Consider the following 15,901-nt stretch of genomic DNA (forward strand, 5'->3'; position numbering starts at 1 on the left):
TCATGAACGGCCGGGATGTGCGGCACTTTAAATGTTGCTCTCGCAACGAATTGTGGGTCGGCGTGATCTCCTTTCCTTTCATATAGGAAGGTCCGTTGTGTGTCCCTCCTGATTGGAGGGGTCCTCACAGTTGGCGGTCACTTCATTAGTCCATGTGACTTGATCTGCTATGGATTAAACCCCCTGTACAGTATGTCTGGGTTTCTTTGTGATAGTGCGGCAGCAGATATCACAACGTGTGACAACGCCTCGTTAAGATCCATAGGGTGATGGCTGTTGATGGTTTTATTTATATGGGCCAAATTGTCATCTAATGGGTGTTTATTGATCGGGTGGGTAGCCGTAGCTTTCACTTGTTGCAATAGCAACGGCAAACATGTCAAGCAACGCGTTTACTTCCCCATGCTCCGTCTCTTCTTCTGCGTTGTTGGTGTATTTGTGTAGCAGAAACAGCTCTACATATAGGCCTGGAATATGCAGTACAGCACGCTGAGCCTTTTACAGTGGATTCGTGTGGAAGCCGATTTTCTTGGAACGACGCCAAGGAAAAACGGAGAAAAAAAGATTTAGTCACATGAGTCGGATTCTTTTAAATGTACCCTCCTCCCCCACCCAACCCCCACTCTCCCCCCAGTAAAGCCACAACCACAGTGTCTTGACTAACGCAGCGAGTCTCAGGTATCAAACAAACGTGGCAGGCTTGAACACACTTCTCCCCCTGAGAAAGAATAGATTTATTAACAAGAGGTAATCAGGAAAGAATACACTTTTATACAAAACTGGAAATACTACTCAAGCTGTTGAAATAGACTCAAAGATAATTCTCATACCACTGGGTATTGCTCACTGCAAACATCTGATGTGCCTGTTTGAGGGTAAAGATTCATGTGCAAGGGTGGGGTTGAAATACAGTACACATACTGTTCTATATAGATTTGATTTGAACACGTGAAAGTGGTACATGCCTGCCACTTAAGCGTTAGGTGTTTTTCTATACAAAGCCTGTAAAAAATACCTATAAATATTCCAAGAATAAGCACAATATGACTACTGTATAGTTCCTGCTAACACATCGGAATAGACAGGATACAGAATGTGTTACACTTATAAGTTGTTTTCAACATTTGCTTTAAAGTATCGTACGCAGAAAAGTTATTACAGAGTTGAATGATCATAAGGATAACACATTTCAAGGGATATGTTTTTCTTTTTGAAACACGTTGCACATTAGGAAATGCATCAGACTGCCTGTACACAGTATTGTACACAGCAAATATTTCTGCTTCATTGGCAAATCGTAGAACAAAATAGTTTACATACTTTTGTATATAATCCATTTCATGATTAAGGCAAAACCATAATGCACTGGCCAAAGAGGATTAACCATAAAAACTATGCTCTTGCTGTCTGAAGTGAAGCTGGGAATTTAACTTCCTGAAGTGGCTCAATATTGGTTACATCTGCTACATACACTGCCTGGTGCTTATACTGTATATACATCATGTTGCCCACCAGGGGAATAAGGTGATGACAAGCAAAGCATAAAAACCCACCGCTCCAAACTGAAAATGCGTGTCCCAGCCCAATTAGAAATCAGCAGGTGATTTTTGTTGCGGTTTGACCCCCAACGCTTCCAGATCTCTAGTCTCCGTCATTCAGTGGCTACAGAAAACATCGGAGCACATGGTTCAACTTCAGCTGCCGTAGCAGTCCCACTTTTCACACCCTTTATTTCTCTGCAAAGAAAAGTATATTTAAATGTATTTTGTTTTTTTAAAGTTTATGATTAGTGGTCGGCAATGGCATTGTTTCTGCGATAGCCATTCCACATGTTTACATTCAATAATTAAGAGTCAGTGGAAGTGAAGTAATCGGTATGTGGATTACCAGATGTATTCATTTTAACTTTTAAGATCTACACTTGAGGATAAATAGGCTGAAGATATGACTTGTGTGATCAGAATGTGGGTGCAGATCTCTCTTTGATTTTGACATCCGAGCAGAAAAGTGGGAGTTGATCATCATGTGACCACAATCTCTCATGAATGAGAGCCCTTTTTTTTTGTCATACTGCACATTCCCAATAGGATATGTCTTAATATCTTGCCTGTATACTCTCTCATCTGTGTATTCTGTGGTTGAAAATAACTTTGTCATATAAATGGTATTTAAGACGAGAAATAACATATAAATACTCTGTAACTATATAAATAAAACCTCTCTGGGCTTCTACTCAGTCTCTAATAACGATTATACACAACGAGTCCATTGGGGAGCACATACTAGAAGGGCACAGCCTACTGTGTCTAATACAAATAATAGTGAATGTACATTATGATATATTCGTCGCTGTACACTCCACTCGACCGCCTGGTGTGGCAGTTGCGCCGCCCTCAACCAGAAAGCATGACAGAGGGTCGTGAAAGCTGCTCAGCACATCACTAGGACGGAGTTGCAATCGATGGAGGACCTCTACACCCATCGGTGCAGGAAAAAAGCCAACAGGGACCCGAACCAGCCCGGGGCCACAAATCATACGCTGTATATTTATTCCTTCTCATTATGCATACACACATTTACTTGATCCCTGTTTACATCACGGCTTATTTATTTTTGCAATTTGTCTACCACAAATAGATATACTTTTATTTTAGAATGTATATATGTTCGATTTTATCCCTATATTTAAACTTCTGCAATGTATTGATCCTGTTTTGTTTGCGTGGTTTTCTTTTTATACATATTTAACGAGCATTGGGGGAGAGAGCCTGAGATCTAAGATTTTCATTGCCAACGACTACTTCTCTGTAATTGTTTTGCACATGATAATAAATAACTGGCAACTTGATCCATGTGAGGGTAGAGAGAGAGAGAGAGAGAGAGAGAGAGAGAGAGAGAGAGAGAGAGAGAGAGAGAGAGGGAGAGAGAGAGAGAGAGAGATAGCCTCTTCATGATGAAGTTTTGGGCTCAATTCTCAGAGATGCGTCATACAGGCTCTCCTCATCCAGCGCTGTGCTGCTGTCCAGCAAGTACTTTGCAACCTAAAGCAATAATGAACAGAGACAAAACTTAAAATGAGTGTCGCATGATGCCATGCATACCTGGAAGAAACAGAAATGTAAGCCGTACACTGACTGAATTATACATGTGATGAAAATAACTCCCACTGAGCAAACACATGATTACTTTGTGCTTCATGGGTAATCATTGATTAGAAATAAAAGATTCACATTATTCCAAGTAGCTTTTAGATAGTACATTTTAATCTCACTGCTGCTACTTTATTCAGGTTAAACCTAAAAAAGACAAAATGAAATGGCTGATTTTTACAATTTAAATTTGAAAAAGACAAATTTGGCCAACATTGGCTAGTGATAAGGAAAATACCTTTTGCTGAACAACACAGACTAAAAACTAAGATTGATATTAAACCACAAAACCATGGAGACAGGAAATAACCTCACCTTTGGTTGATAATCAATCTTGTACGCCGTTTGCTGAAACTGCCGTATTTCTCTGATAATGTGAGATATCTGGAGATGAACGAAATGAAAACAACATGAGCCAGAAACTAGTGAATTCATTAGTATTGTGTACTTCAGCATACTGGTGTTCTTTACCATTCTCATCTTGGAGAAGTTAACCAGGTTGTCCTCGGTGTAGTTGGGCGTTCCCTCCTCGATGGAGGCCAGGTCAGTCAGGTACATTCCCAGGTAGGGAACACAAGGAGGGTCGCAGCTGAAGACAAGAGGGTCACATATAGCAAATACTGTACAAACATCAAGAGGAATGCATCAAATGTCTCCACCACAACAGGAAAAAGCTTAGATACTTACTTCTTGAGAGCTTCTCTCAGGTTTTTGAACCTCCCCTCTGATGACACCAGCTTCTGTAACTTGTCGATCACAGTCTTTGTCTAGAAAGTGGATCATAGCAAAACTGTTACGAAACTGTTTTATGAACTGAGGACGATGCTTTACTATGGCTGACGTTTTGGGAAACGCTTATTCACATTCTTGTCAAGTTAGATCAGAAGATCAATACTACTTTCACACGTGTATGCTAAATATACAACTCGAGCTAGGGGGCTATTAGCTTAGCTTAGCATAACAATTGGAAAAGGGTTAACTGGAAAATTGAAAGAAAAATGTGTCCATCATCACCTCCCTAAAGCTCAATTATTAACAAGCTATATCTTGTTTGTTTCACCCATAAAAAAGCAAAGTGCAAAAACGAGTTTTACAGGGAGTTGTGTGCTGGTTCGATTCCTTATCCGCAGCAGTGACAGCAGGACAAAAACTCCTCAAAACCCATCCAGAGAGCCTAGTATGTAGTTTCCAAACATGAGAGTGGTATCGATCACAAAGCGTATTTCGAGTGATTATTTGAAAAAGTAAAGCTAAAACCGGAAAATCTTGCACCCAGTTAAGTTTGCGGCTGGAAGACAAGATCAGAAAGGCCCGATACCTGCTTGGAGACCTTGAGCCAGGTCTTCTTGAGGCGGAAGACGGAGCTGCGGTTGAGAGAGGACGTGATCTCCAGCATGGCGTTGTAGTTGTGGAGACAGCGGCAGATGTCAGCCACTGCCACCCATTTCTCAATCACCGCCACTCGCATGTTGACATCGTCCCACTGCAAGATCTCTGTGGCAATCCTGTTGCTGATCTGACAAAATAGAGAGAAACATACATGGAGATAATGTATCTATAATTCACATTTCATTAGCTAAACAGAGTGCACACATACATCGTTGAAATGCTTGGTTGTCTTCATAATGTAGGGAGTTCTCTCGTTCTTGTCGTTCTTCATCCAGCCTTGACCGAAGAACTCCCTGCAGAAGAAAATAAAAACACTTTTGATCATTCTTATCATATAGACCAAGTGCCTAAATTTGTGCGTGTGCATGCACATACACATGCAAATGCATGAGCACTCACTCGTACGGGATGACCTTGAAGACCAGGTGGTCGAGCAGTGTGAGTTGCTCAGCTATCTCCAGGGCAGAGTGGCTCTCAAACGGCTCAGTCTTACTGTCCTCCATGGCCTGACACAGACAGAAAAAAACACACACATGCACAGTGGAAAGCATTATCACAACTAAATTGCAAATAATTCATTTCAAGAAGTTCAGAGTTTTGTTATACTGAAAAGGCTTTTCGTTTCTCTCACCATCTGTGTGATCTCTTCCAGCGTTACCTGGTTGTCTCCAGGGTCCTCCTGAGTGAGAGTCCTACATACAAACACAGAAAAGTGACATTATTTGACAGTATTTTCCACAATTGCCCTGATCTGAGCAGACATAATGGATTCGACCTCTCGTTTCCAACTTGACCCAGCATACTGGGTATTCATTTCTTCTTTTGTTCGGTTTGGGTAACAGCACCTTTGACTTCAGCTCTCAGGTTGATACTGTTAGTAGCAATAGAGCATGCTGACAGGTTGGATGGATCACACTCCATACTGGGGTTTCACTCTAGTTTCCCCATGCTGTACCAATGTACAGTGTAAAACACACAAGAATAGATGAAAGGATTCTACTTCCTGCAGCTTCCAGGGTCAAGGGACATTTTGTGGAGTTCCATCCTCGGGTATACTGTAACCCCAGTTGCAGGTTTCAGAATTTTTTTTGAAGAAGCATTGTTTTTTACAGCGAGCAAACAAATGTGTCTATATACGACTGTATGTGCAATCAAGCGTTTAAACAGAAAACCAACCTGATGATGTTGGCAGCTGCCTTTCTTTCCTGTGTCAGGAGCTCTGGGTCATGCATCACCTCCTCCAGGAAGCCAATTACCCGCATCTTCAGCTCTGTGTTCAGCTCAAAGTCCTGAGGACAAACACAGGCACAACAGCAGAGTCATTATAGAGCTGTTGTTTTTCTTCTGCATTGAATGACAGCTTGAAACAAAAAGAAAATTACAGAAGAAAGGTGAACTATACCTGCGAGTGTTTGGAGACCCAGTGACGCAGCACGTTCAGGACTCTGTTTGTGGCCGCTCTTCTGATTACAAACTCTTTGTCCCCATTCCTCTGGTCTGTAGGAAAACCTGGGACCAAGTTCAACAAAGTCACAGTCAAACTGAATCCACACAATCAGATGACCTTTACATTTACCTGCTGGTTATTCCAGATGTAAAAAAGGCAGTTTATTTGGATATTTAAAGACTATTGAACACCTGGTTGAACACTGTTTAAACATAAATAATGAAAGTATGAAAACATAAATTCATACTGTATATCCCCCCCATTCCTCTTGCTGTGCAGTGTTTGGAGTTACAGTCTAAATGACACATGACATTTCTAATTAGTTTGGACGCCCCCTTGTGGTGATGACATAAAAATGCTGATACTTTTGCTTATCTATTGTATGTCACTATAGCTAAATAGACCAACGACTGACCAACTGATTTATCAAGTCATGTGTTGTTTTTTTGTGGTGATCATACTGGATTTAATTTAATTTAATTCCATAACAGTCCTCAACAAAGCCTCTCTATTGGTCACCAGAAGTAGCATCCCCTCATGTGACTGACCTGTACTGGCGAGCGACATGCGACGGTACTTCTCCTTGGTTGGCGTGCCTTCATTGGCACCGGCGGTGGCGATGGCGAAGGCCGAGGCAGCAGAAAGGGCACTGCGGTTATTGTCCAGCTCCCGGCAAGATGACACCACCATGCCATTGTTAAAGGAAAACAGGGAAAACTCTACAGGGAGGGCAACAAAACAGAGAGACTTTTCTAAGATAAGAAACCCTTAATTTACTCTTCATTGTTGTTATAAACCAATGACAGACTACTTCCACTTTATTACAAATACCAATATTAAATTCCTCTCAGTGAATATTTATGAGCATCATAGATGAGGCTGAAATGGAAATTGAGGATGGCTCATCTGTTAGGTGATAAAAAGTGATTTGATTCCTTCCGTGAAATGGATTTACTACTTGTGTATACTCAAACTAAGTTGTCGACCAGAGGAGGGCAACAGAGAGCTAAAACAGACCCGGTGCAGTGTGTCCTGCAGTTCATGGCAGTGACGGCGTACACTCCGCTGTGTCTGCCTCTCTGCCTCCCTCCTTCACTCCCTCCCTTCCTCCGTTAAGCCGGGGGCGGTATAGAAGAACATGCACATCGTTGCTAAGGTACAAGGTTTCCTTCCACCTACTCACACAAGGCACTGGCTTCCCTTGTATCCAACACCGTGGGAAGAGAACACACTGGGGATGAATTGTGCCTGACTACCTACGGGGTGGATGCTCCCTCTCTGTGCGGTACGGGGAGGGCCGGGAGGCTGTGGGTGGTTTTTATCAAGACCTTATTTGGCTGTAGTTACGCTTGTCATTTCCCTGAGAAAAAAAGTTTGCTATACAGTTCACTGCAGCAGGCTTTATTGAACTCGATGAATTACTCTTCTCAACTCAACCTCTCACATGCACAATGTGACTCTGCTGTCTGGTAAAAATGGATCTGATCGTAAAAATTACACTGAAACGTTGCCTTTGATGTTATTGATTTCCACTGATTTTTCCTTAAAATGTACCTGTTTCTACTATTCTGAGATAGCTGCCAGTTACCCATGCTTTGTTGACACGTTTAAAGATTAAGTCAAACTCTAAAAGTTACTTTGTAGACGTAAAGTCCTAATGACAGTTCATAGAAATATTTGTAAGTAAGCAAAGTATTTGAAATGTTTACTCTTCAAATTCTGTGTTATTCAGAGAAATGTGTAAAGTCGAATGTTTCAAATGTATTAAAGCAATAGTTTGACATCAAAATCGACTAAATAAAGCTACCGATATGATATGTATGCCATCTGGCGTTACTTCCACTGCAGGTCTTTTGAGTACTGTTCCACTAGAAAATTGCTCTTTTTTAAAACTGATTTCATTTCATTTTAACTGCTCATTTGATAGGATCTGTTTTTCTGACAAGTTAAATCATGTAATCTCCCAGTTGGTTATTAATTTAAGTGCTCTTGGAGGACATCACATAAAAAATGCAGATCTGTTAAATGTGCATCATGTTACTTATTGTTCTTGTGAATGACATGATCTATTATTAATGATTTTATTTAGTCATATTCTAATTCACCAAGACCCTCCACTGACAAGTACTCTATGTCACTAGCACTCAGTGCTATGCTACTGTACTTTGCCAGCCCCTACATTCTTGCCAAGTTACTCAACATTGTTGCCAACTCGTTTGTTTTTTAACTGGTGGGTTGGAATTCAAAAGTAGTTAACGAGATGTTCTAAATGGGTCTCACGCATAAAACCCCTTAAGCAGAGCACTGTGTCACAACACAATGGCGGAGATACAAAATAATACTGCACCAGAGTTTTTTGACTTGACGTTCTTGGGTGTTGATGGTGATTTGGGAGGAGACATTTCTGCTTCTGTTTCGTCACTCTGACTTGGGTCCTCATCACCTTCCTCTCTCACAGACAGATCTGGACAGAAAAGGTGTTAGACATTTAAAAAAAAGGCAGCTAAGAAGGAGAAGTATACGTACAGGCATAACTGCTGGGCGGAGCTACGTGGTAGCTGGAAATAATGAGATTGGGGCAGGGAAGATAGCAAAGGTTTAGACTAAGGAAACTTGTAGGACCATTTGTTTGAAAAAGAAAAAAACAAACAGACATGGCCCGGATGTACTGCTGCTCTTTTGCATATCAATCTCAAAGAACACTGAAGCTGATTATTTTAGATTCTACCCCTTTTACATATGCAAAATATAGTCAGTAGTACAAATTTTACTTTAATTGGATGGATTGTAAAATTGGCTCCAGTAGGAGTAGAGGATACATACAAGATATGAGTGTGACAATGGGCTTGTAAAAATGCTACCACACTACTACATGAACCTCATTAATACTGATCCCTTGGACAGTGATTCTGACCTTGCTTGTTGAGGACAGACTCCTCAGCCTTGCCTTCGCCTTTGGTCTCCCCCTCATCAGGGATTTTGCTGGCCATGGTGCTGGACACATAGAGCTTGTTGATGTCGAGGGTGGTCTTACTGAAGGGTGACATGGTGGAGTGCATGCTTGCATAGCCATTGGGAGAACAGGTGAGTGCAGCCAGGTCTAGGGCTTTGCCCCCTGTGATGATGGGGATGTTGAGCGAAAGCTTGCGACGGCGGTTGGGTGAGGACGTTTTGGTGATGGAGAGAGGAGGAGGGGAGGAGAACTTGCGGCTGGCACGTGGCGACGTGGGTGGCTCGCCGTAGAGGAGTTTGTTGTTCTGGCTGCTGGCAAAGAAAAGCTCCAAAGAACTGCAGGAGAGGAGAGGATGAAAAGGGGAGAAAAAGACAGAAGAATGAACATATTTCACTACTACGAACAACACTTTGGGGATTTGGGGTAATTATTCCCAGTGACCTGAATAGGAGGGAGAAGAAAGGGGAGAAATTGTGATAATGGGGGTGCATGGTTCACTTGGTGTCGGTACACAGAAGCAGAGGGAACACATTAACCACAGGGCTCTTCGGGAGTTCCTGCCTCTTTTATTTAAGCTACATTGTTTAAGACAGCATCCTCCTTGCACTGAGAGCCACCCCCTCTGAAGGCCTATAAATAGCATGTCAAGTGACAGTGTGGGAGGCACGGGTGCTGCCAACAGCAACCAGCCCAGGGGAGGCCCACAGAGACATGGGGAGAGAGAAACCGCGAGAAAAGGGGAGCCAGATAGAGACAGAGGGAGGGAAAGTGGGAGAAAGAGACAGAGGTGCAGTGCAAAAAAAGCAGGAGGGGGCGAAAGAGGAGCATCATAGTGGATATGGATTCCACCACAGCGAAGGCTGCTGGCTGGCAGTGGGCGAATGGGAAGCCTCCAGCCCTGTATGGTATTAGCTGCAGCCATGTTGTGTCTCCTCGCCTAAATTTGCAAAATAGAAAGGAGATGCAAATGGCAAAGATGAGAATGGGGGAGGCTGGGAGGACAGAGGAAAGTACAGGGAGAGAAGGGGGAGTTGAAAAGAAAATGAGATTGGCACAAAAAGTGGAGAGTCAAGAGAGGACACAAGTAAAACAGGAAAGAAGAAAAACAGAGGAGATAATTAAGCAGGACAAGAGAGGAGTAAGACAAAAAGACAGGAGGAGGAGGAGAGAGGAGAGCAAGGTCTGGGTGCAAAACACTACCATCAATATTTAATACTGGAGAGCTGCTGCAGATGATGGGAGAAAGGGAAATAGAGAGGGAGGGAGAGAGGGAGAAGACGAGGAGGGAGGGAGAGAGGGAGAGGGTGGGGTCCTGCAGCAGAGTGAAGGGTTGCCATGGTGACAGCGCAGCAGAGAGAGGAATGGTCAGACTTGCGTAAAGAAAAATAAAAGTGAGAGAACTGAAAAGGGTAAAAGAGAGGAATGAGAAAGAAGAGGAGGGGTTCGGGGGAGGTGGGTGGACACAGGACCCAATTAACTGTGATGGTGGACAGAAGACAAGAAGAGTGGATGTGTTGGTGTGACCTCTCACTGCCTCTCCTCTAGTTCCTTCTCACCTGGACAGGGCGTGTTAGTATGATGGGCTGCTTACAGACAGTCCGTGTGAGAGCAAAGACAAATCCAGACACAGGGGAGGTCCCACCTTTTCACTGCGTCATTACAGCACTGTGCTTTGGAGAAAAACTTTGTTCCTTTTCAGTTGCCACAAGGTACATGAATTGGCCCTTGCACTGAGGTGCTTGGAGGAGTTCAATGTAACAAATCTCTCTCTCTTTATCTCTCCTGCTTAAAGAGGTAACCTAATGAGGATGGACTACATAGGAAACTTGATCACAATTGCAAGCACTGCTACAGATGTGCAGGCCCTCTGTTTTAGCTTCTGCAGGTTGAGACACTTTTCCTGTGATTGGTTGATGTCGTCATCTATTTCAAGTCTGTCATATTTACTGCATATTGATTTGCATCGTTGTTGAAAGGTGGTATACAAATAAAACTTCCACATCTTCACATTCTCAATTCTGCAGTTTTTTTTGGACTGATGCACCCAGAGTTGGATCACATTTTATTTGACCTCGGATCTTGTTAGCTAGTTGTCCCATGTTGGTTTACCGTAACAAGACCAAGAGTCGAAGTAACAGCCATGCTCATTGACCTGTGAGGGTATTAAAACCCACCTCCGAAGCAGTGTTCCTACGATCCAGATGTGTAATCAAAACAATGCATACTGTAAAAATGAGGACAAGAACAATAGCAAGGTGGCATCTGCGAAATTAGCCTGCAATTAAAACATGATTGGTTTGGACGGTTTCATACCAGTGAGCTCATGAAATCCCATAAACCTCTTGGAATCACCTCAATCAGGGGATCACTCACCGTGCGGGGATGGCGCTGATGGGCTTCTTGTAGATGGTGATGAGTTTGTCTAGCACTACGTCGGCGCTGGTGAAGACGCGGTAGGAGTGGAGGAAGGTGTTCAGGAAGTCGATGGAGAGGAAGCGCAAGTCGGTCAGCCTCTCCAACAGACGCTCCACGCTGGCGTAGCGGATCTGCAACACCTTGCAAGAGTTCATCATCTTGCTGAAGCGGATGTCAACATCGTCACAGTACAAGCTGGTGTCCGACCTGCATCGAGGTTTAACTGAGGTTAGGAATGTGACTCACAGGGATTTAGCTTCCAGTACTTATGCGGCCCACCTCCAGTTAGTACACTTTTCTGGTCACGTGTGGGTCAGTGGGTACAGCATTAACATTGCTGTGGGTTGGGTGGTTTCCCAACTGGGGAAAAAACACTTTCTATACTATTATCAGAAAATATAATTTTCTACAGACTGTAAATCATTTTGGGAACTCCAGGCTGGAAAGAGCCTACAGAATCATTCAGCTGTGTGTGTATACAACAGTTGGAGACTTCAGCTATAACACTAATGTTTGAGTGTGTTTGCGTGTGTGCTCTAGTAATATTTGATTTTTTTAAAAACATGTCTGGTTTTCACTTGTTTGAGAGGCTTTTCCAGGGTTATGGGTAAAAAGAGGTTAAGGTTGGGGTTAGCTAGTAAGTAAGTAAGTAAGTACAAATTATTTATAAAGCGCATTTATAACAGGTCACACCTGACACCATTTGTGATGTACAAAGTGCATGAAGAAGGTCAACAAGTAAAAATACCAATGCTGAAAAAAAATGGCATAAAACACAAACGTCCACATACTAACAGACAAAGGTGTGCAGAGGTAAGATAATTAAGGGGGAGAGAAAGCAAGGGTGTAAAGATTGATTTAATCTTTGATTGATTTAAAGGCAGAAATGGAGGGGGCATCGCGTTTGTGTGGTGGCAGTTAGTTCCACAAGCGTGGAGCCGCAACTGCAAAGGCCCAGTCACCTTTTTGTTTCAGTCTGGAGCGGGGGATGTGGAGAAGACCCTTATTACAGGATCTTAAGGACCTAGTGGCTGAGTGGGGGTGTAGGAGGTCTGAGATGTAATGGGGCCTGACCGTTGAGGGCTTTGAACACCATCAGTGCAATCTTAAAATGGGTCCTTTGGTGTACTGGCAGCCATTGAAGGGATGCAAGGACAGGTGTGATATGATCCCAATTTTATGACCCAGTCAACAGTCTTGCTGCTGCATTCTGAGCCATTTGTAGGTGTGATATGAATGACTGGGGGAGACCAAGGTAGAGAGAGTTACAGTAATCCAACCGTGATGTTATGAAGGCATGAACAACTTTTTCCAGATTGTGATATGATAGGGAGTGTTTTATTTTAGAGAGATGATTCTGAGCTGGTAGAAGCTGTTTTTTACAACGGAGGAGATTTGCTTATTAAAGCAAAGCTCAGAATCAAAAATGACACCCAGATTTCTAGCAAATGGTTTTGTGAATGGGGTCAGACTACCCAGGTCAGTTAAAGTGTAAGACCGGCGAAAGGGGACCCCATAGTCTTTTTCGCCATGAAGAAACATCAAATAAGCCATTCAGACATTTTTTTTCAGTGATCACCCATGTATCGAGAAAGCCTTAGATTGGATTAGATTGGGGCGATGAGCCTAACGCATCCACAACGGCATATTCTAACCACTAATATTGCTCAAAATAGCACCAAACCTCTTCAGTAGCATGATAAGGGTCCTTACACATAAAACTAAGCACCAACAACGTAGTTAGCGAACCCGGAGTTTATTAAAAAAGACTAGTTTACAAGTCTGTGCCTTACCAGTAGGTCCATGTTGACAGGTAGTCCATACAAGTTGATTACCGAATGCACTGGAGTTCAGTTCAATGAGGAAAGTCTTGGCATTTATAATTCCATGGAAAATGCATTACTTGGCTGTTTGTGATGATGTCTATCGAGTGTTGACGCGGAAATGAAAGGAAATGAAACCACAACGTTTACGTGTTTTGCTGGAACAAATCATCTCCTGTTGCATTGCATTCGATAATCGACTTGTACGGACTATACTACGAGAGTACCTGGAAGTTGGGCAGTGAGTAAGTCTTTCAAAACAGTCCTTTTTAATAAACTCCGGGTTCGCTAACTACGTTGTTGGTGTTGGTTTTATGTGTAAGGACCCTTATCATGCTACTGAAGAGGTTTGGTGCTATTTTGAGCAATATTAGTGGTTAGAATATGCCGTTGTGAATGCGTTAGGCTCATCGCCCCAATCTAATCAGTGTTAGTGCTATGGGGCTGTTAGCGTCTTTCGAGGCTCTCGATACATGGGTGATCACTCAAAAAAAATGTCTGGATGGCTTATTTTATGTTTTTTCATGGCGAAAAAGACTATGGGGTCCATTTTCGCCGGTCTTACACTTTAATAGTGTGTGTGTGTGGGGGGGGGGGAATACATGAAATACATCTTTCATGTATTTGTGTAATGCATAAACTGTAAATGCATTTACGCTTAGTGTCAGACACTCACTTAATCATCTGCGGCACGGTGACTTTACTGTTTTCCTCGAAGGCGTTCATCATCAGACCATTGCAGCGGATGTTGTCAATGCACTGTAAGATAAACAGACAGATAGAGAAAAGGCTCTCCATGAGGATAACAATGCAAGAGGGTGAGTGACTTAACAAACCAGTGGACGACATAAGTTTCTTCCCCTAAGGACCACAAGAATGCTGTTTCAAACTTTGTTCTTATGTACTGTGCCAAAATGTATATCTATAGAGCTTTTATTGATTTATTTGAATGTAAATTCTCCCTCATCTAATGATGTGGGTTTGTTTGGAACACATTCTTTCTGGAATCGCGCAGGTGAGGACATGTACCTGGCTGATGTCGCTTGTCCATGCTGACTTCTCCTGTCGAGATGAAGCCACGAGGATGATGGTGTAGGGCTGGACGTCTTTGGGCTCCACCATCACTTTAAAGTCTAGGTGCTCTGTGTCCTGGCCACTACGCTCCCCTTTGGCTGCAAGGCACAAATTCAATAACCTTCATTTTACAGTGACAGGGAAAATAAAATATACTACGAGCAAACACTGTAAGAAGAAAGAGGAACTTAAGGGATGATAGAAATGACAAAATTTGATTTTTAAAAAGTACACGTTTAGCAAAGTACAGTAAGTTTATTTCTATTTGTGACTGAGTGTAGGTCAAATTCTCAGACACGTATTGAGGTCAACATTGTAAGTTATACATAACGTCAGTGAAGCTTTCCACACTGAGCTACAGATGCCTGATTCTTAACCAGAATAAACCTGCCTTTACACCGTACGAAAGCCTTCTCTCCTTCGGAAGTTGAAATCTCTACATTTATCTAAAGAAAGCAGATGACATGCGTTTTCCATCTACAGTCTCCAATTTAGAAAGAGTGGCATTACACTATTATTCTCAATGATCCAATACGTGCTAAATGATGTGCAACCAACACTGTTTCAACCTGGTTCGACCATTGTGGATGCGTTTATGTTACATTTGATGGTGGTTAGTCAAGAAACAATATCTTATCTTTGTAGAAAAACAGTCTCCAGCTCTCTCTGGCTAGTCATGTAAACAGGATTATTGTGTATCCAAAGGGCTAAACTACTTAACTCATCAGAAAGAAATGAAACATGTTATTTATCTGCATTTTTATTGTACTGATTTGTTGTAACTGCTCACATCTTACAATTCCCAACACAACAGTTACTGTGGGGTGAAGGTAAGATTGATGCAAATGGAGTCAAGGGTAACAACTTCAACTAGTACATACATTACGTATACACTTATATAGCTTATCTATTTGACATAGTAACTTACATTCATCATCCGTCCCCTCTGGCTCCTCCATCAGTGTGCAGTCTATGAGAGAGACCACTCCATTCTGTGACAGGGTTGGAATGTCACAAGGTCACATACAGTTTGTTACTAGCTAAAAGATTTAAGAAATCTTAACAACTGCTGCAGAAAAAGGTACAGGCTTTGTAAATGTCTCCACCAGGGCCATTAAAACTCTGGGTCAATGTTATGATTTGATTGATAAATAATGACTATTACATTATACATATATTATAATTACCAATTGATAGTTGATAATTGATAATTACCAATTTAAGTTATATCAGGTGTCATTTATGTACAACACATTTTTTTTAGTGTCAGGTCCTCTTGAGAACTTTCCTTATGCACCTTAGTGATGTGAAGTTTTCCCCCGGAGCCACGGGTGCAGATGATAAGATGCTTGGAGAAGAGGAAACACTGTCTCTCGCCTTCTTTCTTCAGAGACAGAGACCCCAGTCGGCCTCTTGTTATCTTCCCTTTCTCACTCATCGGTATCTGGATCAGGGAACCTGTGAAAAGAAAACACATGAAATTTGCTGCTGTTGCAATTACTTCCAGTATTTCATATATTTTACAGTAATGCCCCCCGTTACTACTCCGTTACTGACATTTGGGCAGCAGCTTGTTCGCTGACCAGGAGTGAGATGGCGGGTTAATTACCAGTTTGGCCTCTCTGTGTTCAGTGGAGAAACTGGTCTGTGG

General features: G+C 42.4%; 1 protein-coding gene across 1 annotated transcript in view; it reads right to left on the reverse strand.

Moving 5' to 3' along the window:
- Positions 1 to 716: 716 nt before the first annotated feature.
- LOC311016058 (ras-specific guanine nucleotide-releasing factor 1-like) overlaps positions 717 to 15,901 on the reverse strand; it is a 29,764-nt gene continuing 14,579 nt past the window's right edge. Inside the window, exons 10-27 of the mRNA XM_084013547.1 lie at positions 15,548 to 15,708; positions 15,179 to 15,242; positions 14,206 to 14,348; positions 13,853 to 13,935; positions 11,312 to 11,560; positions 8,900 to 9,273; positions 8,333 to 8,449; positions 6,534 to 6,704; positions 5,941 to 6,047; positions 5,715 to 5,827; positions 5,170 to 5,230; positions 4,938 to 5,044; positions 4,747 to 4,831; positions 4,468 to 4,665; positions 3,837 to 3,916; positions 3,621 to 3,738; positions 3,465 to 3,533; positions 717 to 3,041 (exon numbers count right to left, since the gene is read on the reverse strand). Coding sequence (XP_083869673.1) covers positions 2,949 to 3,041; positions 3,465 to 3,533; positions 3,621 to 3,738; positions 3,837 to 3,916; positions 4,468 to 4,665; positions 4,747 to 4,831; positions 4,938 to 5,044; positions 5,170 to 5,230; positions 5,715 to 5,827; positions 5,941 to 6,047; positions 6,534 to 6,704; positions 8,333 to 8,449; positions 8,900 to 9,273; positions 11,312 to 11,560; positions 13,853 to 13,935; positions 14,206 to 14,348; positions 15,179 to 15,242; positions 15,548 to 15,708 — 2,393 coding nt within the window. The 3' untranslated portion in view covers positions 717 to 2,948. The remainder of the gene's footprint in view (positions 3,042 to 3,464; positions 3,534 to 3,620; positions 3,739 to 3,836; positions 3,917 to 4,467; positions 4,666 to 4,746; positions 4,832 to 4,937; positions 5,045 to 5,169; positions 5,231 to 5,714; positions 5,828 to 5,940; positions 6,048 to 6,533; positions 6,705 to 8,332; positions 8,450 to 8,899; positions 9,274 to 11,311; positions 11,561 to 13,852; positions 13,936 to 14,205; positions 14,349 to 15,178; positions 15,243 to 15,547; positions 15,709 to 15,901) is intronic.

Source organism: Eutrigla gurnardus, assembly GCF_963514095.1.
Source record: "Eutrigla gurnardus genome assembly, chromosome: 1".
In the NCBI taxonomy this organism is placed as follows: domain Eukaryota; kingdom Metazoa; phylum Chordata; class Actinopteri; order Perciformes; family Triglidae; genus Eutrigla; species Eutrigla gurnardus.